The sequence below is a fragment of the Myodes glareolus genome, chromosome 9 (genome assembly GCF_982192425.1).
Source record: "Myodes glareolus chromosome 9, mMyoGla1.1, whole genome shotgun sequence".
In the NCBI taxonomy this organism is placed as follows: domain Eukaryota; kingdom Metazoa; phylum Chordata; class Mammalia; order Rodentia; family Cricetidae; genus Myodes; species Myodes glareolus.
In genome coordinates, this window is record NC_142034.1 from 33191865 (window position 1) to 33214504 (window position 22640).

At 43.8% G+C, this 22640-nt stretch overlaps 1 protein-coding gene across 1 annotated transcript in view; it reads left to right on the forward strand.

Annotated features, from left to right (window-relative positions):
* Ankfn1 (ankyrin repeat and fibronectin type III domain containing 1) overlaps positions 1-22640 on the forward strand; it is a 351197-nt gene that overhangs the window by 313520 nt on the left and 15037 nt on the right. Inside the window, exons 18-19 of the mRNA XM_048446655.3 lie at positions 4461-4627; positions 14041-14251. Of these exons, the coding sequence (XP_048302612.3) occupies positions 4461-4627; positions 14041-14251 (378 nt within the window). The remainder of the gene's footprint in view (positions 1-4460; positions 4628-14040; positions 14252-22640) is intronic.

The window sequence follows — 22640 nt, forward strand, 5'->3', positions numbered from 1 at the left end:
TAATTTTTATTGATTTCCTTGGCTCTGTAATTGGTGCTAATTGGACTAAAAGGACAGGATACTGAAGAATTTTTTTAAAAAAATAAAGGACATACCCTTCTTCATTCAACACACATTTGCTGAGTTTCCACTAAATGCCAGATACTGTGCTAGGTGGGCCTGCAGACATTCACATCACACAGCTTAGACACCAGACCCTAGAGGAGACAGAGGCATTCCTACCAATGGTCCTGATACAATGAAAGACCCACTGTTAGATAGACAAACACTCAAATCTTCCTTCAGAGGCAATATTTTAAATGGATCGTGGGGGATAAATCATAATTCAGAAGCTGAAAATAAAAAATGATTCTACATAGACGGGATAGGATGAACAAAGGCTAAGCTGATTAGTTCTGCCCTTAGTTGTGTGACGGACTCTCAACAGCTCCAGGAAAGCTAGCCGGACCAAATCGTGGCAATTGCTCCAAAGAGGTGAGACCACATCCTTTGGGCGAGATGAATGATGAAAAGGTATTAAGAAAAGGAATGATATGGGCTTATTGGGTCTTGGCAGTTCTGGGAGGACAGATTACAGAAATCAAGGTACTGGGCCTGAGATTAGAGGGGACAAAACCGCTAAGAGACTGTTTTGCTGATCTGGGTGAACAATGATGAGAACCAGGGCTGGCACGGGGGGGAGGGGGGAGGTACAGAGGCAGAAGGAGAGGCAACGTGGATTCGGGAGTTAAAAATCAATGAAACGTTGTGATTGATTTGAGGCAACTGAGGGGCAAGATGGAGGAACTCGAGAGTCTGAAGTGGGTCTAAGTTGGACAGCATTACCATCTACCAAGTCAGGAAATATGAGGGAAAGAAGAAGTTGGGGGAGGGGAGGATGGTGAGCTCAGTTTGACTAATACCTGTGGGATATCTAGACAACAAGTTTAATCAAATCCAGACCCCAGGCTTGGAGGGTAATGGGCCAGCACCAACCTTTCTTCCTGATCCCCATCTTTTCTAATTGAAGAGGCCACTCCAGTATTCCAAGTGTCAGCTCGTGCCCCACCAGGACTCTGCAGCTCTCTGGGCCCAGGTGCTGTCTGGCAAAACCTTGCGGCACTAAATTTATCCTGGGAGGTTGGTTATCTTGCTGATTCTTTGACTCTCGAAAGAGGCCACAATTCTCAGACAGACTCGGAGTTTGAAGAGATGGGGATTCTTAGAATATTCTAATCCCAGTGGGCTAACATTTGAACTATTACATGTTTCATTCTTCCTGGGAAGTTAAGGTGTAGGAGAAAGTAGTGAGAACAAACTGACTCCTGTGTGTCTCATATACGTATTGGATATTGTATATACACTGTGTTGGTTCCTCTTTGGGAGCACTCATTTGCCCTGTTTTAGGGGACACTTCTGAGGTCTTTGAAGGTCATCCCCCTATCACACACACTAGTCATAAGAGGCACAGCTGCCATCAACAATCGGACCCGCATGGTATCTAGCCCGTGCACTTTCTACTCTGCTGTGCCATGAGTTCTCAGCCAGCTGTACTCGAGTCTGTCTCTATGTTGTATAAGGGAAAATAGACGAGAAACACCGCCACAGGGAGTTGGTTTCAGTTTGTGTGTTACTCACAAACCATGTAGTCCCAATGATGCCGTTATCATTGCCTGATACCAGTTTGTTTGGAAAATGCATGTGACTCACACTTTTTGAAAAAAATTAGAAGTTTCCAGTCTATCCTCCCTTCCTCAGGGATGGCCACCAAATGTATCATGGCTAAACCACAAAAGACTACGTTAAAGGGACATTTGTCAAAGTGACATTAAAGGCTCTGGATAGAAACCGCTAGTGCAGGGAAAGTGCTACGGCTGAAACATTCTCATAACTCACTTGTGGTGCGTGGCACGGATGGCATGGGACGGTGTGGGTACGGGAGACCACCCACCGATCCATAGCTCCTACCACAAAACGCAAGAGAAAACCGAATTCCCTGGCCTTTGAGAGAAAACGGGATACGCCAGCCTTTGAGAATTCACAGAGACTGATACTGTTGCTCTCAGAGCGATCATTCGGTTTCTTTACACCGTCGACTTTCTTTCATAGTTTAGAAAGAGGGAAAAAAAAGACTGCTGTTGTCGTTGTTTCCAACTTTATGTGGGAAAGGAGGCTGTGAGGCTCTTCTTTTCCCAGCCGAAGGGGGGATCTGTCAAGTGCTAGCAGGATGTAGTCCCTCCTTGAAGGGCAGAAAGACGGAGAACTCTAAGGGTCAAAAGGAAGCTACAGGGCGTGGTGGCTCCTGCCTTGGAGCTGCTGGTAAATATCACAGTACCGGAAAACACCTTTCCAAGTAGGAAAAGCCAGCACACAGCGACAGAAGCACACTTAGGATAGGACATCTTCAGGGTCAGGGTCCGTCTCGTCACTCAACCAGTGTTAGTTAAGAAGCTATGGTGTTTGGCATTTTAAAGGCAGAAAAGGTATCCTAATACCAAAGCAGCCAAAGACACACATACAACAACAGAACAGGGTAAGGTCTTAGACATTCCGAATCATGTCCTCTCTGGACCCGGGGAGAAATGAGATCTGCCTGGAAGGGAGACGCCAGTGGAACCTTCACTGAGGAGCTGTTTCTACCCTTTCAGTACCGAAAGGAGTCTGGAAAGGGCTGGTAGAGACCGGTATCTAGGGATGGGGAGGGCAACTGTAAAAGTGTGAAAGGAGAAAGGAGAGTGTATTAAGTTGGCTTAGATCAAAGCTGAGTTAGTACAAGGCTAGCTGCACAATGAAAGACGTTCCTAAAGATTCGCCCTCAAACCCTAGACCATAAGCACTTCCTTATGGTGAAAGGTGTTTGGGTTTTTTATTCTAAAGAGGGATCTGGGTGGAATTTTAAGTGAGGGAGTCACGTGAGAATTCTACTGTGTGGGAGAAGCACAAGAACTTGTCCTTTACTAGTGGAGCACGGAACCAGCTCCCCTTTGACCAAGGCAAGGATGCTCTAAGCGTGCGGAAAGGCGAGGAAGGAAGGAGCTGGTAACAGAAAAATCAAGTCCAGCCCTGAGGTAGAGAGGTGCCTACTGAACAGGGCAACCTGGAGTGGGGTGGGGGGACTCAGCTAGAGCAGGGCAGAGTCAGAGTGAGAGCAGGACAAAGAAGAAGAACTGAAGCCTTTATTCTGGTCTCTTCCCATTCCGTGCGAACAAAGACAGTGCGGGTCACCCTCCTGCTGGCCTAAAATTTCTCCTAAGAGGGTACCAAGCCAGATATCGAGCAGATTAGGATGTAAGATGCACAGAAATCTCTCCTATGCTAAGGAGCAAGATTTCTTCACTAACTTGTGGAGGTGAACAGACACCCCATTCTGAAGCAGGATGGTTTAGCTTTCCCAAATGGTTGGGTGTAGGCACTGGGTTCTACAGCAAAGAGGATCAGAAGTAGTAAACTGGACAGTATTATTAGAATGTCTCACCCAAGAAGACACGGCAAGAATGAAGTCTCCAGATCTGATGATGGACCAGGAAGACACCAGAAAAGCCCTGCTCTGCACTGGGATGCTTCCTTACCACATCAGAACCAGCGAAGAGAGAAACCTGCCGTGTGCCTCTCCTGAAAAGAGGCAAAAATGAGCATTCAGCTTAGACTCTTTCCTATGGCCTCTGCCCCATTGTGTTTTGAGAACAGAAGGCCAGACCTACAGACAGAAAGGGTCAGGCCAATAATCTTAACCCACTAGCCTTCCAAAGTTGCATAGGGGGAACAGGCAGAAAAGGATTCAGAGCCCAAAAGTCCTGGGGGAAATGTCCAGTTAGGCAAAAGACAACTAAAGAAAAGCATGTCTCACATCTTTTAGGAGCAAGCGAGATGCTTAAAATCAAATCTAGGTTTCGAGATGTTACTTGTTTTGTTTGTTTTTGTTTTCCCTTTAAAGTGATTTTCCCAGTTAATACACGTGTGTGTGTGTGTGTGTGTGTGTGTGTGCAGCCAGACACGCAATAATGTATAATACTTAGCAATATGAGCGCTTCTGGAACTTGTATCATTAGACAATTTTGTTATTATGTGAATATCACATACTATATTTATACAAATTTAGGCAGCTATGATGTCACTGGGTGATACAGTCTTATTGGGCCACCACCGCATATGCAGCCATCACTGATACATCATTATGTGGCACATGACTATGTATGAAAAAGGTCCCAAATTTAGGAAAAAGTCCATCCAAATTGCAGCCTGAGCCAACCCACTTCCCCATACCTTACGAGGAGTTGGTAAACCTAAAAGGGAATACTGTCTGACTAAAGCCAGACAACTGGCCCCTTAAGAGCACATTTATAATTTATTTATGGCTTAATATTTTCCACTGATAGGGTTAATAAATCATGTTTCCATTCGACTGGTTCTCTCTGCTGTATGAATTTCTCTATTTTGATACGAGATCTTAACATGTTTTATTTTGCTTGTCCTTTTTCCAGTTCATTTTTGCAGCTACAGAGAGAAATTTATTAGTCTGTATTGCCGCCTTTCTGCTGTCGTGGAGCTGGACGCTCTGAATACCCAACAGTCCCTGAGGGAAGCGATCTCAGACAGCGAGGTTGCAGCTGCCAAACAAAGACACCAGCAAGTGTTAGACTTCATTCAGGTAAAGCGGCCGTTCCTGGGATAATGAAGGGAAAGGCAGGGAGCACAGGGTGAGAGTAGCTACCGGAGGCCGTCAAGGGAGCATGCTATGCCAACAGCCTGTGGATCTGGCAGAAGGTGGGGCTGGGGAGCGCTGGGTTTTCAGACAAAGGCTTGACCGTGAATTACAGGTAAATCGCTGCAGTCCAGAGGACTATATCGGCCACTGTGGTCAGCAGCAGAGAATGGTCCAAATACTGTGCTTCCCCACTAGGGCAATGATGGTTCCAAGAAGGAAAAAAAGCCAGCATAGAATGTTCTCAGTATCTCAGAGGAAAAGAAAACAGGATGGTCCGCCAGCTTGTGTTAACCCAGATCCAGCTAGGTCATTCACGATCTGGACTTCTTTAAGGTGTGGTTGCTGAGGTGAGAAAATTTATTCCTTGCCTGATGTGATGGTGAGCAGCCGAGATGCCAGCATTTGGGAAGGCAAAAGGAGGAGGACTGAAAGTTCAAGGCTAGCCTGGGCACAAAGTGAGTCCCAGACCAGCTTTAGTGGCAAAGGGAAATCATGTCTTTAAAATACATATTTGCATGTGTTTGTGTCAATGTGTGTGTGTGTGTGTGTGTGTGTGTGTGTATGAAAGAAAGAGGCAGAGAGGAGAGAGGAGAGGGGAGGGGAGGGGAGAGGAGAGGAGAGGGGGGGAGGGAAGGGGAGGGGAGAGGAGAGAGAGAATATGAAAACTATGTTCCTTGTCCATGGTCTATGGTGACACTTTAAGACTGATAAAGAGGGCACAAACCAGCAGTCTAGAAAATTGAACCTGGCCTGAAATTGCCCCAAATCCCATATCCCAATCTTATCTCTCAGTTACCCAACTCACAAAGTAAGTACAATAGTAACGGTTCCATGATAAACATCAATATTACGTGCCTTCCATCCATAGTTTAGGAATATTAACTATTCAGGTACCAAGCACTATAATGAGAGATACAAAGTTGGAATAGCCATGACCTTAAACTGTTCAAAATTCATTAAGGTAGACAGGAAATGCCTATAAGTATTATTCTTAAAATATGTTAGGTACCAAAAGAGAAATACCAGAAAAGAAAGGGGTTTCCATGTCAACACAAAGAAATAGGCCTTGACTTTCTCTTGTGGGCAGTATGAAAGATGCCATGAAAGAACCCAATGGCATCTGAGCTGGGGCTGTGGGACAGGCTAGACTGCACAACATAGGAGCAGGATGAATGTTCTGCATCCAGAGACAACATAATAAATAGACAGGGCAGACAGACAGGAAAACAGGCTTTGGAAAAGAAAGCGGTGTCAAGGTTGGTTGGGGCAGGAGTTGAATGTTGGGTGACTGACAAACGGAGTGAGAATGAAAACCAGCAATAAGAACAGATCAGAGACCCATACCAAAGGCCACAGTAAGGAATTCACACTTAATTCTGCACCTAAGCCTCAGCTTTGGAGAAAGAGCGAGCTTCTCATAGTTCTATGGGATATATTGAGGCAAAGAGGCCATGCCACACTGTCTGTTCACTGTAGGAATGCACTCTGCTAGGCCCTATTCACTAAACAATTGGCTGTCTCCAGAATTTAAGGAGGGGACTAAAAGTAAGGAACCAGATTAGACCAGAAGCTCCAGCAACTATTCAAATAAGATGTGAAAAGAACTCAATAAGAAACATTGTGAGCTTGCAGCTTGAGAAAAAAGTCCCCTGGGCTGGGGTAAAGTGCTTACCTGGGGGAACGAGGCCCTGAGAACCCACGTAAGAAAGTCAGTGCATGAGACACTCTTGTAATCCCAATGCTGAGAACGCGAGGACTGGAAGACCTCTGGTGCTCAGTGACCAGCCTAGGCTTCCTGGTGAGCAATGAGAGACCCCTGTGTTGAAAACCAGAGTAGACTGAGTTCCTGAGGCACACCCTGAAGGCTGCCCCCTGACCTCTACATACATGTAGGCATACACACACACATACCCAAACACATGTGTGGACACGCACACACATACACTCCCCATTTCCTAATCATTTGTGGAAAAAATAGTCATGATAAGATGAGCATAGAATTCTATACCTTTAATCCCAGCACTAAGGAGACAGAAGCAGAATAATCTCTGTAAAGTCAAGGCCAGTTTGGTCTACAGGGAGAATTCTAAGTTACCCAGGGCTACATAGAAAGACTATGTCTCCAAAAGAGGGGTTGATAATAATAGTCATACATACTAACTACACAATAAATTGTATATTCATTCATTAAGAAGTAGTACAGAGTAGCAAGACATGCCTATAATTCCAGTCCTTAGAAAGTAGACACAGGGGGATTCATAGTTCAAGGTCATTCTTAGTGACATAGTGAGTTCAAGGTCAGAACTAGAGGAGACCAAGTCTTCAAAAATAAACAATAAAAATCTAGAAGTAAAAGTCCTTTGAAATATAAAAATGAGAGGAATGAAGATATGGTAGTATTTAGAAAAAACATTACTAAGCAGTAGAATTACCCTGTTTTCCTCATTTATAAATGAAGGCGACACTCAGATCAAAGAAATAGCTTTTTAGGAAGTTGCTCAATCTCTCCACATGAGATTTAGAATTTTAAAAAATTCACCCCATTTATTTCATTTCCAGTAGAGAACAGATGCTGCTAATGGAAACAGCAGGAGAAAGAAGGGCATAAGATAAGAAGGACAAGTCTCTCTCTCTCTCTCTCTCTCTCTCTCTCTCTCTCTCTCTCTCTCTCTCTCTCTCTCTTCTCTGTGCGTGTGTGTGTGTGTGTGTGTGAGAGAGAGAGAGAGAGAGAGAGAGAGAGAGAGAGAGAGAGAGAGAGAGAGAGAGAATAGTAAAGTGTTTCTTTAAGATGATTCTGGTTGTCGGTCCTAAAACTGTTAGAGGTGACTAGACCTGAGACTTCCTCTAGTTCAATCCTGCCATTGCAGATAAGAGAAACAAGCCCTCCCTCCAACTTCCAGGTCCAAACAGAATGCTGTATGCTCCAGAACTAAGACACATGCCTCTTGACTTCTGGACTGTTATTACTGAGACAGTGCCTCTCTATGTGAACCAGACTGGCCTCGAGCTTCTCGTGTATCCTAGGCTAGTATTGAACTCTCAGTCCTTCTGTTTCGGCCTCTCTAGTTCTGGATTACATGTCTGTGTCAACAAGCTCGGTTCATTATGGCACTGGACTCGAAAGGTAAGTAGAGGACTGGGGTGGCCGCTCAGGGAGTCAGAGCACCTGCTGTGCAAGCACAAAGACCTGAGTTTGGATCGCAGGTCCCACATAAAGATCTGGGTGTGGCCATGTGCACTCTCTGACAGCTTCAGTGCCGAGTAGGGCTCGCAGGGAGGGGTTTTCAGAAACAGATTGGTGGGATTTGCTGGCTGCTAGCCTTGCTGAAAAATGGCTAGCTCCATGTTCTGTGAGAGACCCTCTCTCAGAGGGACGGGCAGAGCACTCGACATCTCCCGAGCCTTCTGACCTCTGTGTATACACAGGCATGGGTTGTATCTCTGTCTTTTTCTGCTTCAGCATCTCTACATCTCATTCGTCCAATGAGGACACTACCTTTCTTTAGTAGGTGGTAGTCCTAAACCCTCCCAGAATTCCTGGCTCTATGCTTTTCTTTCTCACTTAGCTTTGAGTTCTTCTGCCTCTTTTCTCGTTCCTTCTGATCACATCTTTAAGTGAGCTGAATAATGGCAGGCCAGGCCAAGAATTTTTCAAAGTTCTTGCCTGCTTTGGACTCCTATAGGCACACAGACTTGGATAAAAGTCAGTTGTCAATGTGATAAAAATTAACTTCTAGAGTAAGGCAATTCCAGATCATCTCCCTGGATCCACAGCCTTTGGTATGCTACTTGGCTGCCCTTGGCATGAGCAACCCCACAGACAACTCAGTACCCTAGCTCCCATTACCTGTGTCGACTGCTTAGACCCCACCCCACCCCAAACTTGACAGCAAGCTGCAGCCATTCACCCATTGGTGTTCACAGCTCAGCCCATCCCATACCAGAACCAGAACCAGAACCTGCAGAGGCCGCTGCCAGTTCCATCTAGATCTAAGACAGTGTTACTACACAAACCAAACATTGTAAAGAGCAGGGGAGTCTGTGTAAATACAGCTAGGAAAAGAAGCCAAGGAGTGTAGCCAAAACGGGAAGGCCTGCACTAGGGGAGGCACAGGAAAGTCACAGATAAGGTATACAGGCTTTAAAGACAGTACATGCAGTAGAAATGGGAAAGTGTGTGAAGGAAAATGAGAGAGAGAGAGAGAGAGAGAGAGAGAGAGAGAGAGAGAGAGAGAGAGAGAGAGAAAGAGAGAAGGAAAGAAAAGTCAAAGCATGAAGACCTAAGGCTTAGCATACTTTAAGCTGTTAAAGCCAAAAGGGCAATTAGGCCATAATTTATATACTGTAATGCTTCAAATGCGCCTAAGCCGTACTAGAAACACAGCTCATTAAATATAGCCAATCCATCATCCCCTCGAGCACCTTGTGGCTGCGCTGTGAGAAAGCCAATCACCTTTACATTTTAATAAAAATATTATCTTGCCTGGGCACAGAGCAAGGGTATAATTTATAGGATGAAAACCGAAGTTTGTAAAGAGCAGGGTGAGAAATGGATGCAGAACCTTTAATCAACAGACTAGGGCGGTTCACAGCCGCCCATTTGAAAAGCATGTCAGCAAGTCTTCAGAAGCTGAATTTGGACCTTAAAATCAGGGGGATTATGTTGTCAGTTGCTTTTAGATCAACAGTAGAGGGGTGAAATAAGTGGAAATTGGGCTTCTTTGGGGGCTACTTAGCGAGGTTTCATTAAACTCAAGCCGCAGGCCTCCCTGAACCAACGGCACGGTTAGTTTCTCCAGTTAGGCCCTCTCCACCTCGCTACCAAGAAAAACTAAGCATGCACTGCTTCATTCTGCTCTATCCATGCTCAGCAATAGAGTGAACCGCCTTTATCTAAAAAGAACAAGTGGGTTGCCATGAAAACTCACATCCTTTTACAAGTTACCACCAAGTGGCTGGCTTAAAGTGGCAGCGCTCTCTTCTAGGTGTGGGAGAGAGGAAGTTTGAAACTCCCCTGGGTGGAGCTGCACTCCTCGGAAACTCCAGGGAAGAGTCTACTCTTTGGCTCCCCCAGCTTCTGGGGGTGGGGGTGTCATTCCTTAGCTCTCGTCCATCTCTTACTTTTGTGGTTGCCTCTTCCCTTCTGCCAGGTCTCCTTTTGCCTCACTCCTGCAAGTCCTTATGAGGACATTTGTCGCGGAACATGGGGCTCCCGGAGACGATCCAGGGCGAAACCTCCCCCCCACAATCCTTAACAGCCTCAGCTTTGCCATACTCACTTTTTTATCATGTAAGGTAATAATCACAGGTGTAACATGAAGGCTGGCTTGTTGGGGTTTCTGTCCCGCCCGGTACCCCACAACCGGCAAGTCCCAAGGAAAATCAATCACACAGAGATCTCTATAAGTTATAAAGCTGATTGGTCCATTAGGTCAGGCTACTTATTAGCTCTTATAAGTTATGTTACCCCCATTATCCTTATCTACGTTAGCACATGGCTCAGTACCTTTTCCAGCGGGGCAGCTTACATCTTTCCTCTCCGGTGGTCTGGGCAGAACTGGTGGAGGGAGCTTCCTGTTTTCCCAGAATACTCCCAGTCTTTTTGCTCCACCCCTACTTCCTGTCTGGCTTTCCCGCCTATACTGCCTGCCTGGCCAATCAGTGTTTTATTAAAATATTATTGACAGAATACAGACAATTCTCCCACACCATTTCCCTCTTTTTTTTTTAAACAAAGGAAAATACCCATAGTCCATTTGTTGGGAATGTGGGCGTAGTATTTCAGGCTACTTCCTGCTGGTTGGGGGCGCTTATGATCTTATGGGGACCTAAAGAAAACTTAGAGTTATAATCAAGTCCTGACTGGAGTATCCTGTGAGTCTTGATCATCTCAGGCAGCAGTCTTGAATCTGTTCTGGATGTAGAACACTGTCATCTGGGCCATCTGTTCCTATCGGAGATTTCTCAGGTGGTCTTCCTTTTTCAAACCTGATTTTTCTTAACTCAGAATGAATCCACAGCCTCTCATTTTCTGTGGAAACAAAGCAAAATCTCTTCTCCAAAGTAGCATACCTTTTGACTTTAATTTTGAAGCCAAGGTATTTTCAAAATATCTATCTTGGATTAATTCAGCAGCATTTATAAGCAAATATCTTTTAGCAGCTATTACTCCTTCCTCGGCATTCAAACAATTCAAAGAGAGCATAATAACATACAGTATCAAGATTCTCTGTGTAGTTTCCCTCTTTATGCAGCTTTATTTTAACCTCTATTTCTTTTATTTTTACTTTCACTTTTTGAGACAGGTTCTCTGTATATCTTTGTCCTGGAATAACTCTGTAGACCAGGCTGTCCTTGAACTCACAGAGATCCTCCTGTCTCTGCCTCCCCAGTGCTGGGATTAAAGGTGTATGCTACCACACCTTGAACTCACAGAGATTTGTCTCTGCCTCCCAGACATTGGAATTAAAGGTGTGTACTACCACACCTTAAAGTCTCAGAGGTCAATTTACCTCTGCCTCCCAACTGTTGGGATTAAAGGTGTATACCACCACACCCAACTACTCTCTTTCTTTTTTTACTTTAAGAACTTTGACTTTTGTCCTGCATATATTTTTAACACACTGTAAACCATTTAGAGGTTTTCTTCCTCTTTGAATCTCTCTTTACTGTATATCTCTCTTTTTATCACTACATGAGCCTTTAATTTACTAAGCAATATGGAGAGCCGTGGCTTTGACGGCTAGATCCATCCCATTCCTTAGCTCTCCAGCCTCATGGCGGAGGTATGGGCTGTAGCCATTTTTACTGCCACAACTCTATGGCGTTTCAAGGTCCTTGCCAGCAAGAAAGCTGCAGCATTCTGCTCAGACCACACTCAGTCAGACTGCCTGCCTGAAAGAGTCAGAGTTTGCCCTGGCAGGACGGCCCAGAAAGCCCGCATTTTAAAACAGCACAGCTTTTTTCCTGCTAAGGCTGACAGCCGAAACGCATGTGTTCAGCTTTTCGTCAACACCGTTTAAGTGTTTCATGGCAGATCCTCTTAAAAGAGCTGCAGGGTTTTGCAGCTAAAGCTGAGTCAGGAAGCCTCTCTTAGAGCGCTTGCTTGCCTCTAGCAAGCAGAGTAGACCTGAGAAATTGCTGCTACCAAGAAAACATGCTTTACTCTATTCTTTCCCAAACTTTCTCAGGCTTTCTGTGGATTCAGTTATCCACGTCTGGGTGCCATATGTAACATGAAGGCTGGCTTGTTGGGGTTTCTGTCCCGCCCGGTACCTCATAGCCGGCCAGTCTCAAGGAAAATCAATCACACAGAGATCTCTATAAGTTATAAAGCTGATTGGTCCATTAGGTCAGGCTACTTATTAGCTCTTATAAGTTATGTTACCCCATTATCCTTATCTACGTTAGCACATGGCTCAGTACCCTTTCCAGCGGGGCAGCTTACATCTTTCCTCTCCGGTGGTCTGGGCAGAACTGGCAGAGGGAACTTCCTGTTTTCCCAGAATACTCCCAGTCTTTTTGCTCCACCCCTACTTCCTGTCTGGCTTTCCCACCTATACTGCCTGCCTGGCCAATCAGCGATTTATTAAAATATGTCTGACAGAATACAGACAATTCTCCCACACCACACAGGTGCCAAGGAGTAGAAGTCGGGGAATCTTTTTTACATTCAGCCCACTGAAATAATCATGATTGGCATCATACAGCTGAAAACATTATACTATTGTTCGATTTGCAGAACACGCTTACCCACATGCCCTGAATCCTTCCAATAACCCGAGAGTCAGACTGTGTAACCATCCCATCCCTTTGTTCACTCTACTGGCATTCCCTGAGCATCTACTTGAAGAACAATACAAAAACACAGTTCCTGCCCTTGGCAGGCAGGCGCTCTAAAAAGTTATCCACAGTCATGTGGTCCCTCTGAATTATCTTTGAGACCACTGTACACTGAATATGAATGGCCAATAAGACCCAGCTGAGAAAGTGACTGTTTCATCAGGAAAATCCATGCGCATCCCACTTGGGAGTACCAACTTGGCACTACCTCATGAACTTCCCAGTTTCCTTCCCTCTCTCCGCCTCCTGGGCTTGGCTGCTGTGGAACTTCCTGCCCAGCTAAGGGAGTGAACAAACCCTGGGCCTCAATTTCACGCTTTCAAGACCAGCTCCACATACTCTGCTAAGGCCAATCCAAGGGCAGCAGGGAACTGGAAGGCAAGGGGAAACGACCCCCAACCACACAGTTTTGCTCACTCATTCTTGTTAGCCTGCTCTCTTACTGAACATGACAATGAACGCCAGAGCTCCAAAATCCATTCTGTGGTAGGAGCACAAGGTTTGTTGATACTTTTTATGTACTTTTTAAGTATATGGTTAAATGAAAAGACCTAAGAAGAAATTCTGAAACTAAAGTAACTCTGAGTGACACCTAATCTTTAAAACCTCTGCAGTAAGAGACACTTAATATGCGATTGTTCTTACAATGAATACCTTCTACCTAAAGGCAGTAGCACCAGCTTTCTGAGTGTTCTCCAAAAAGAATGCTAAAGTATTAGAGTTGGGCATTACCTTAGCCTTTGCATGGTTGAATGTCCTCAATTTACAACTGGGAAATGAACACAAACAGATCAACACTTTGCCAAGGGACCCAGTGAAATCAGATGGAAAGCCAACCACAAGCTTCAGGTTCCCAAGAACCTGTGTTGTCTGTGGTCTCTTATTGGGGTGCAGGGCAACCAGGAAGCTCATGGCCAGTGCTCATCGCGATCTGAACACCCGTCACCTACAGTGAAAGACAAAAATGAGTGACTTTTAAGCCACTAGCAACTACTATTGTATTTTATAATGAAAATGTCACTAAAATCACTACAGTAACCCTGAAATCAAGGTGATGCTGATCTAAAATGTGCTACCGTGAGAGTGTTTACATTTTTTTAACGAGAGCTTTTTAAAACTGCACTAGACTTTGGAAGCATTTGCTTTATATATACGAAAGTAGTAAGTTTAATATATAAAGTTACATCTTTCCCAGAACACAGGTACAAGCATTCTGAAGTTCGTATATCATTGGCATCACATCACCTCTCTGATACTATATGCTTCATTACGATTACACAGGGAGAGAAAAGAGTGCTTTATGTGTGTGAGCAAAGTACTCTACAGTGTTGTAGAAACTCTCAGACTCACCATCCTACTCAGTCATCCCAGCAATCTATTGGTATTTGTCTGTAGTTTTCAAAGCGAGTAAGGCTCAAACCAATGCTGTAGAAACCAATAGTATGGAAAATGGTTCATATTGGACTCTTGCGAAAATGCATTTCTTTTAACGTCTTTCACCACTTTATTCAAAGCAAACAGATGAAGTCTGGCGTGAAATGAGGTGGATCATGGATGCTCTACAGTACGCAAGATACAAGCAACCTGTATTTGGCTTGCCCATTACCAAGCTGATAGACCCCTCCCACGAGCAGAATCTAAAGATCAGTTCTACATCATCACATATAGACTGTCTTCCGTCAACATCCCCATCCCCAGAGATGCACAGAAGAAAGGCAATGAGCGGTAAGATCTAAAGCCCTTTGGCTTGGCCGCCAGATTCGCAGCCCTGTCTTCACTGATGATGCTCTATGTGGGGATGCATTGGTTCTAGCAAGCGGTAAAGATGTTGTTCGGGGATTAGAAAGAATAAAGGAAACAAAAGTAGAACCGTAGATGGGTAGGAGACTAGGGCAATAACACGAGATTGCTTTAGCTAGGGGTAGGGAATATCAGACCAGTGCTGGTCCACACACCCAAGATATGGAAGGACACAGAGCAAGAATGGAAGTCCAGAAATTTCTAACAGAAACTGCTGCAGTTCCAGGTAAGGACATAAGCCCAACCTCTGGTTCCATCTGAGGCAAGAGTTGAGGGTACGCCCCCACCCCTGACCCACATCATGTTCTCACGTGGAAAGGGAGGAAGAGAAACATCTTGGATAAACTAACTAGAATCCTGAAACTAAAGCCAAATCAGATAGTCGTGGGCATGAGGGTCTAAGAAACAAGCTGAAACAAATGTCACACAGTGCACCTTAGGAATTAAGAATGTGATTATGTGGCAAATACTATTGGGATATCCCATATTGGGATAAGCACAGATTTCCATAAGTATCTTTGTGCTTACAGGCAGACTAAAAGGACATACATATAAGCAATACTATATAATACTCTTCCTTGGAGCAGGTTAAGCCTAGTGTCATTTTTCTAGTCAATAAAAATAGTAGCCGTTCAAAGTGCCGTTATTAATTCTACATCTTAAAAACACTTCAATATTATAATCTCCATAATAATACTTTTAGGGAACAGTTCTGGTTTATAGGCTTGTCCCATAGGGGGCAGCATGGTGCAGCGGAAAGAGTCTGGGCTTAGACACCAAAGCCCTGTATTCAAATTCCAATTTTGTTTTACCAGCGCCATGTGCTTGAACGGATTGGTACACCTCGGTGTATATGTGAAACTAGAAGAGTGCTGCCTACGCCTTACAGAGTCATTTGTGAGGAAAACAAACTATCGAAGACACTATAGGAAATATAGGAAATATGAATGTCATATCTAACGTTATCGTCGTAACACAAAACCACTGATAGGGATATGTGCCTTTCCTACAAGCAGGTCTGTATGTGCCCCTGTTTTTAAAATCTCAATCTCTAAAAGGCAAAACCTGGCTAGTGGAAAACTTGAGAAGCAGCTGACTTTTATTACCAAAGAAGTCTATGATTTACCAACTAATTCAGCAAAATAATTACTTCAATAGTTTCTAGGCTGTGTTTTTTTGTTTGTTTGTTTTTTGTTTGTTTGTTTGCTAATTTGCTCTGGCCTTGGGGGACACAAATCAACTAGCATCTCTGCCAGAAGCTGGGCTAATGGGAGGTTTAGATACGCTGGTATGAAACAGCACTGTAACTACCTAAGGGGCACAAAGGAGATTGGTGGTATCTCCCACACGACCAAAGTCGGAGGTGACAGAAGCCAGTTCTGAGCAAGCAGATGAGTCGGAGAGGAAAGAGAGCTTTGTGTGCAAAAGAAGTTGACTACTCTGTGTTAGTCAACTGGGCTGCACATCATCCCTGCAGCCCGTCTGGCTGACGGTCAGGAATTCTAACCGCTTGTTCTTTTTGTCCATTTGAAAGAAAATACACACTGGTTGCCTACCATGTGGCAGACACTGTTTTGAGGAACCAGAAGATAATGAAAAGGCAATGTCTCTACTCCTATGTAACTCAGTCTAGAAGGAATAGCAAGGAAAATATAAATAAAAAATGAATAGCAGACCACTAAACCTTCAGTGCAGAACATACAACAGTAACTGTGATGAGGCCAGACAGGGAGGTGGTGAATTCTAGGATGAACGGCAGAGACCCGCTAGAGAAGGTGACATATTAACTCACCACAGGACGAGACAAAACTCTGGGGTTAGAGTTTGCTAAACAGCAAAAGAGCATAGGGCCTTAAGGTAGACTGGAAGGAAGGCCAAGCGCCCGGGCCAGGGGGAGTGAGAGGGAGAATAGGAAGGGACAGGGAGCCACACCAGGCAGGGTCCTATGGGTCGTGCTATCAAGGCTGGATTTTTCTCCTACTTGGGACGCCAGAAGGCCACCAGAAGCCATAAGCAAGGATCAATACGATCTGAGCTAACCTTAAAATTAAATCTCACTATTGTATAAAGAAAATGTATAGAGAAAGTATGAAAAGCAGGGAGATTGGGAAGCTAATAAACAAAGAAGAAACTGAATTTTCTGGATTAGATGTTTCAGGTTTTTACAATGCTATTTACAAAAAAAGGAAAGAGAGAGTGATAAGAGGGAAAATAAGATTGACTAGTTGGATATTTTAAATACGAATTGCTTTGACTGTTTCCACAAAAATAACATTCAGGGAAAGAAAATGCAATGTAAAGAAAATACAGTGTAAAGATGCACAATGTCTGCAACTCAGAAAAGATCACTGGGCTAATAATAATAACACAGATTTAAGATACTGATAACACATAGATCATGTCTGGAGTGATAAAAATACATGAGATTCCCTAGAGAGTGTATGTAAAACAGGAAAAGAACACTATGGAAGGTACCCTATAATGTGGATCAATAAGACATCTTAGATTAAGAAGGAACAACTAGAGACAGAAGAACAACCAGACACACCACACACACACACACACACACACACACACACACACACACAAACAAAAAAAAATACAGTGTCATCAAAAAAAAAAAAAAAGCATGTCAAATGATGGAGCAAAGCTAAATAAAATGACTACACTGGTTTGCTCTTTTTTCAGCAAGAAAGTCATCAGTAACCTTGATGAGAGCAGTTTGTGGAGGAAAAGAGAGAGAAGTTGAACATCAATAGATCAGGGATAAACGGGAGGTGACGAAGTAGGACACACTCTGAAGTCTTGGCCGTGAAAGAGAAGACAAAAAGGCGGCAAATAGCTAGAGAAGTGTAAGGCCGAAAGTCACTTTTAAGGCAAGGAAGGCACACTCTCCAACCTTCCACTGTTTATATCATCCTACAAACAGCTTTCCATTCTATTCCCACCTTCACAGCCCATCTGCTCTCTCCGTTCACAGAATTTCCCCAGTGTTTAATCTTCTCTTAAGCCACAGGGTCCCAAGTGGGCTCCTGCTAGACTGCATGAGGGTGGTCTCCTCTATGCCCTAGAAATGCCAGGCTCTCGCATTGGCCTAAGGATGGATTACACACACTCCCTGCTGGGAGGAGCTGCCCAATTGCATTCGGATTTTATTATTAACTTAAAATGTGAGCGATCATCATTCTGTTTCTTAAAATATAATTCTCTCTTGGGTCCATTTATTTCTCTGAAGCCAAAATTCCTTGGACTGTGAAACACAAAGACATGGAAAGCAGAAAAATGACAGATAGACCCTATTGACAGGAACTCACTGCTGAGCAAGAGGAAGAAACGGCACCCTGTCTCTCACAAAGGCAGAAGCACTTGAGTGCAGTGAGATCTGTCCCTGTAAACCCTGTCTTCTCCATAAGTGTGACCACTTTGAATTGTTTGGAAATCACTTGTGAATGGGGAAAAAATCCAATTTAGACAAACATCCCCCCACTGGGCTACTCCCAGAGCTAAGTTCACAGCACAGTTCCCTTCTATGTGGATAGAGCTTACCCAGCTTCTAAGGCGGCTGCTGGAAATACAGAGCTCATCACAAATTTTACTCCTGGTGCCAGCCCAAGATTCTGTCCTAGAGCTGTTGAGTATGTGGGATGTGTTTGTGCAAATCTGTTTAGCATGAGAAGAGGGAATAGAACTCTAATTTCCCAATTCTCTGCGGTTTTTGAAACAGAAAGAACTCCTCTGAGTCAATTAAAGTTAAGCATCTCCCAAGGACCCAAGGGGGAAAGCTGGCTCCCAGAAAAGGCAGTCCAAGGCAAGGGGTAGGGAGATTTGGTCCGTCAGATGTGCATTTTCTCCCCCTCCTTTCTGAGGGCACAACATCTCAGGAAGCAACATCCTGTTCCCCCTCAACACTGATGCTTTTCCTGGTGACACATGGGTGAGGCAAGAGGGAAGGCCGGGTGCTGTTTTCTTCAAATGTGTTTGAAGAACATCCCAGTCCTCCAAATGTAGAACTTCCTTACAACCTTTCCCCAAAAGAGGTCAGGAACAATAAGGCATCAACCAAATAGTCCAGAAGTTCAATAGGAATCTTGAGGTACTATTTCTCTTGGAAAATCAAAAAATGAACTAAACTACCTAAGGCTTGATGCATCAATACATTTTTTTTTCACTTAAAATTATTTTAAGTTTTATTAAACACATGGAAATAGATCCAGTAAGGCATATATGCTTATATATGAATCACGATAGATACAGATTTTAGGGAAATTTGATCTAATGTTTCTTTATTTCTGTATTGCCATTAACACCATTACCTCCCACCTTTAAAAAAAGCAATAATTTTATTCAATTATTCTTTCCAGAAATGTCATCCCCCCCCATAACACTCTCAAGACCCACAGCAACTTCACTGTGCTGTTGTTGGCCTGACCCAGAGACCAGGAGTTGCAACACCCATCATAATGGCAAGAAAACCAAGCTTCCTAAGCCAGCACTAATAGTATAGGCAGACTTTCATCCAGCAGCATCAGGTCAAGCAGAGAAGCTCAGCTTCTACCAATGCTGGCCTGCCCACTGCCCTCCGAGGGAGAGTGGGGAGCACCACCAGCTTGGCTAATTCAGGCTGGGCAAAGCGCCCGCCATGATTAATGCAGCATATGGCCTGGATCTAGGGAGAGAAGCTGTACTCTGCATTCTTTTCCAAGAAGGGAGGAAGTAGCAGTGGCCTAAGTCCTTGGAAACTCTCCTGGGTGCCTTGGACACATCCTGAAGACCCTCCCAGCCTATTCTGGGAGGGCTATACCACCCCAAGCAAGAAGTCCCACTAAGTCTTCTAGTAAATAACCCAACTGTTATGCCCGTCAAATATTAAGATCCAATCCTACTAGAATAGCATTTCCTAAGAGCAGGTTCGTGGACCAACAGGATACTTAACACTCCATTCTCTGGCTCTTTACACCTCCTTCCTGGGTCACTACGATTACTTAGTCTTCTCTTCATTTACCTCTTACCTCCCATGCTATAGAAGCCACACAGTAAGTTAGATTGTTTGCTAATGCACTATTTAATATAGTTAGGAAACGCAGTGCCAAGCACCATGCAGAAAAGTGTATCATGAAGGGGCCGGCTTGTTGGGGTTTCTCTCCTTACCAGTACCCCACAACCGACAACTCCCAAGGAAAAATCACACACAGGACTCCATAAGGTTATAAACTGATTGGCCCATAAGGTCAGGCTTCTTGTTAGCTCTTACAACTTTTGTAACCCCATTATCCTTATCTATGTTAGCCACAGGGCTCAGTACCTTTCTCAGCTGGGCAGGTTACATCCTGTCTCTTTGGTGGTCTGCACAGGAGTGCGGAGGGAGCGTCCTGCTTTTCAGAATACTCCCAGTCTCTTTGCTCCACCTCTACTTCCTGTCTAGCTTTCCCACCTATACTGCCTGCCTGGCCAATCAGCGTTTTATTAAAATATGATTGACAGAATACAGACAATTCTCCCATACCAGAAAAGCACTCCTGATTGCTAGAATAATTCTCATAGGCAAATCTTGAAGAACATTTTAATACTCATGTACAATCTTAATTAATGTTCTACATACCTCAATAATATTGATACTTTCCGTCTATATGGCACCTTAAATATGTTTAACACATCTTTTTTAATTTATGTAACACCTGTGGAAGATGAGCAGCCCTAACAACCTCCATGCTACAGACAAGGTTCAAACAAGCTAAGTAATCTGCTCCAAATTACATACACAATAAGAAACAAGGCAAGCCTCCGGCCAACGCGTCTCTCTTCTTTGTCAGTTGTTCTTTCTGCCATATGTGGGTAGAGTCATGGTTCAAGCATCACCGAAGATGAAGAAATGGTGTGAGTGGTTGTCTTCATGAAGTCTGTGGCAGACCTGATAAATTAGGTCTTTCCAGGATGCTTTCAAAGGAGCTGCTTTTCCGAAACTATCAGTCTCCCTCAATCTCCCTGCTCTTTCTGCCCCCAGATTTCAATATGCTTCCCAGTTTCACTCCAACTCAATGTACTTCCCATGCAAGAGGCTAATGTAAGGATGACTAAGACGCAGTCTACTGCAGTAGCTCTCAACCTTCCTAACGCTGCAGCCCTTTAATGCAGTTCCTCATGTTGCGGGGACCCCAACCATAAAATTATTTCCTTGCTACTCCATAACTGTAATGTTGCTACTACTATGAATCGTACTGTAAATATCTGATAGAAAATGTATCTGTGGGGGGGGGGGTTGTGACTCACAAGTTGAGAACCACCTGTCTAACGGGAAGGGCCTCACGCTCTGGTCAATGCCGTGCTCAGATGAGATGATGTAGGAAATATAAAGGACTCTACATATCCTTCTGCTTACCTTGCTCCTTGGGTGGTTCCTTCACTGACCGAAGTAAAAATCTTACTGAGCAGAGATAAGTAAGACAGGGTACATGCTCTCTTTAGAGTTTTTAGTCCAAAGAATTAAGAGAAATATGAGAATGGATTGCTTATCACAAAACTTTGTACGTGTATCAACACAGGTATAAATAAAATACGCGGAAAGCTAAGTGAACTGAGCAACTAACGCCACCTGAGGGAGCTGGTATGGGCCCTCCCTAGAGACTAGATCTTCCAATATGGCCCACCACTGACCATTTAAAATGTCAGCGTCTCTGGAGTGCGTTCTCCACCCTTTAGCCTTTCATCTGCACACTGAAAGCTGAAGCCAGGACCAGGACACTGGCAAAGTATCTCAGTAGTACTTGGTGCTCTGGCAGAGAACCAGAACTCAGTTCCCAGCACCCATGTAACTTGGCTCACAACAACCTAAACCTCTAGCTCCAGGGGGCCAGTGCCCTCTTTAGCCTCATCTGGCACCTGTGTACACATTCACATATACATACACAAACATATAGAAAAGAGTTAAATTTTTTTTTGAGTACTTTGTACTTGTCAAGTACTTAACTGACTACCTAGAAATAGAAAGACATTGTCAAGTTCCTCAGGGACCATTTCTTGTTACGTTCATTTTACTATCTGTTTCTGGTAGATTAAATTGTGACATTCCCCCCCCCAAAAAAAGACATGTGTTAACCTTTGCATCCCAGTAGTGTGGCCATATTCAAAAAAAAAATCTTGCAGATATAACTAACGATCCTAACATAAGATCAGTCTGAATGATCTGGTCCCTTAGCCCATAATAAGACTCCTCATAAGAAACAGAAGACAGGAACATTGGGGAAAGGCTAATGAGACAGTAACAGCATAAAGAATGTTACCAGAAGCCAGAAGAAGCAAGACATCATCCTTCTCCCCTTTCAGATCCATCAGACGGAATGTGGTCCTGCTAACACCCTCAGTTTGAGCTTGGGCTTCTAGAGCTATGAGAGATACATCTTGATTCTCTAAAGTTATCTAGTGCTCCAATTGCTATAGCAGCAACAGGAAAACCAATACAAGACTCCATTGCCAGGAACTTAGCTAATATAATTCTGGGTCAATAACTTAGATGATGACCGGATCCCTGATATCAGTACACCTCCAAAGAAAACCCATGGAAATTCTTAAGTGAATAGCAGTCTCTGGGGAAGCATGAATCTGTGTTTGGGTATCTATTCTGTCATTGATCAGACATCTAAGTTGCAAGGCTTAATAAGCTTAAGCTTCAGTGTACTCATTGGCAAGATGAGAAAAAGAAGCATTATTAAAGTTTTTATGTGACTTGGCTCATATAGATGACTCACAGTAAAAACGAAGTAAATACCAGATACTGTTATTACTAATAGGATATAAACAAATGCATCAAGACAGCTTCACTAACCATAGAGGAGGGGAGAGAAATTCAACTAAAGTCAACTACTAATTTTCAGCATGGATCTTATTTCAAACCCAGTTTCATGTAGTTAACAAGGCCGTTAGTTTGTTCCTGGCAGCTCAGACCAGAAATAATCACACAGAAACTATGTTAATCAAATCACTGCTTGGCCAATTACTTAAGCATATTGCTAGCTAGCTCTTACATATAGAATTAACCCATATCCATTATTTTATATTTTGCTACAAGGTTGTAGCCTGTTTTCCATGGCTCTGTGGCTTCTCTCTGACTCTGCCTCTTTTCTCCCAGCTTCAGTTTAGTTTTCCCTACCTATCTAAGATCTGCCCTATCAACAGGCCAAGGCAGTTTCTTTATTAACCAGTAGTATTCACAGCAGATAGAGGGGAATCCCACATCACCTCCCATTTTCTGTTTAAATGAAAAGAAAGGTTTTAGCTTTAACATAGTAAAATTACATATAACAAAACAGATATCAAACAA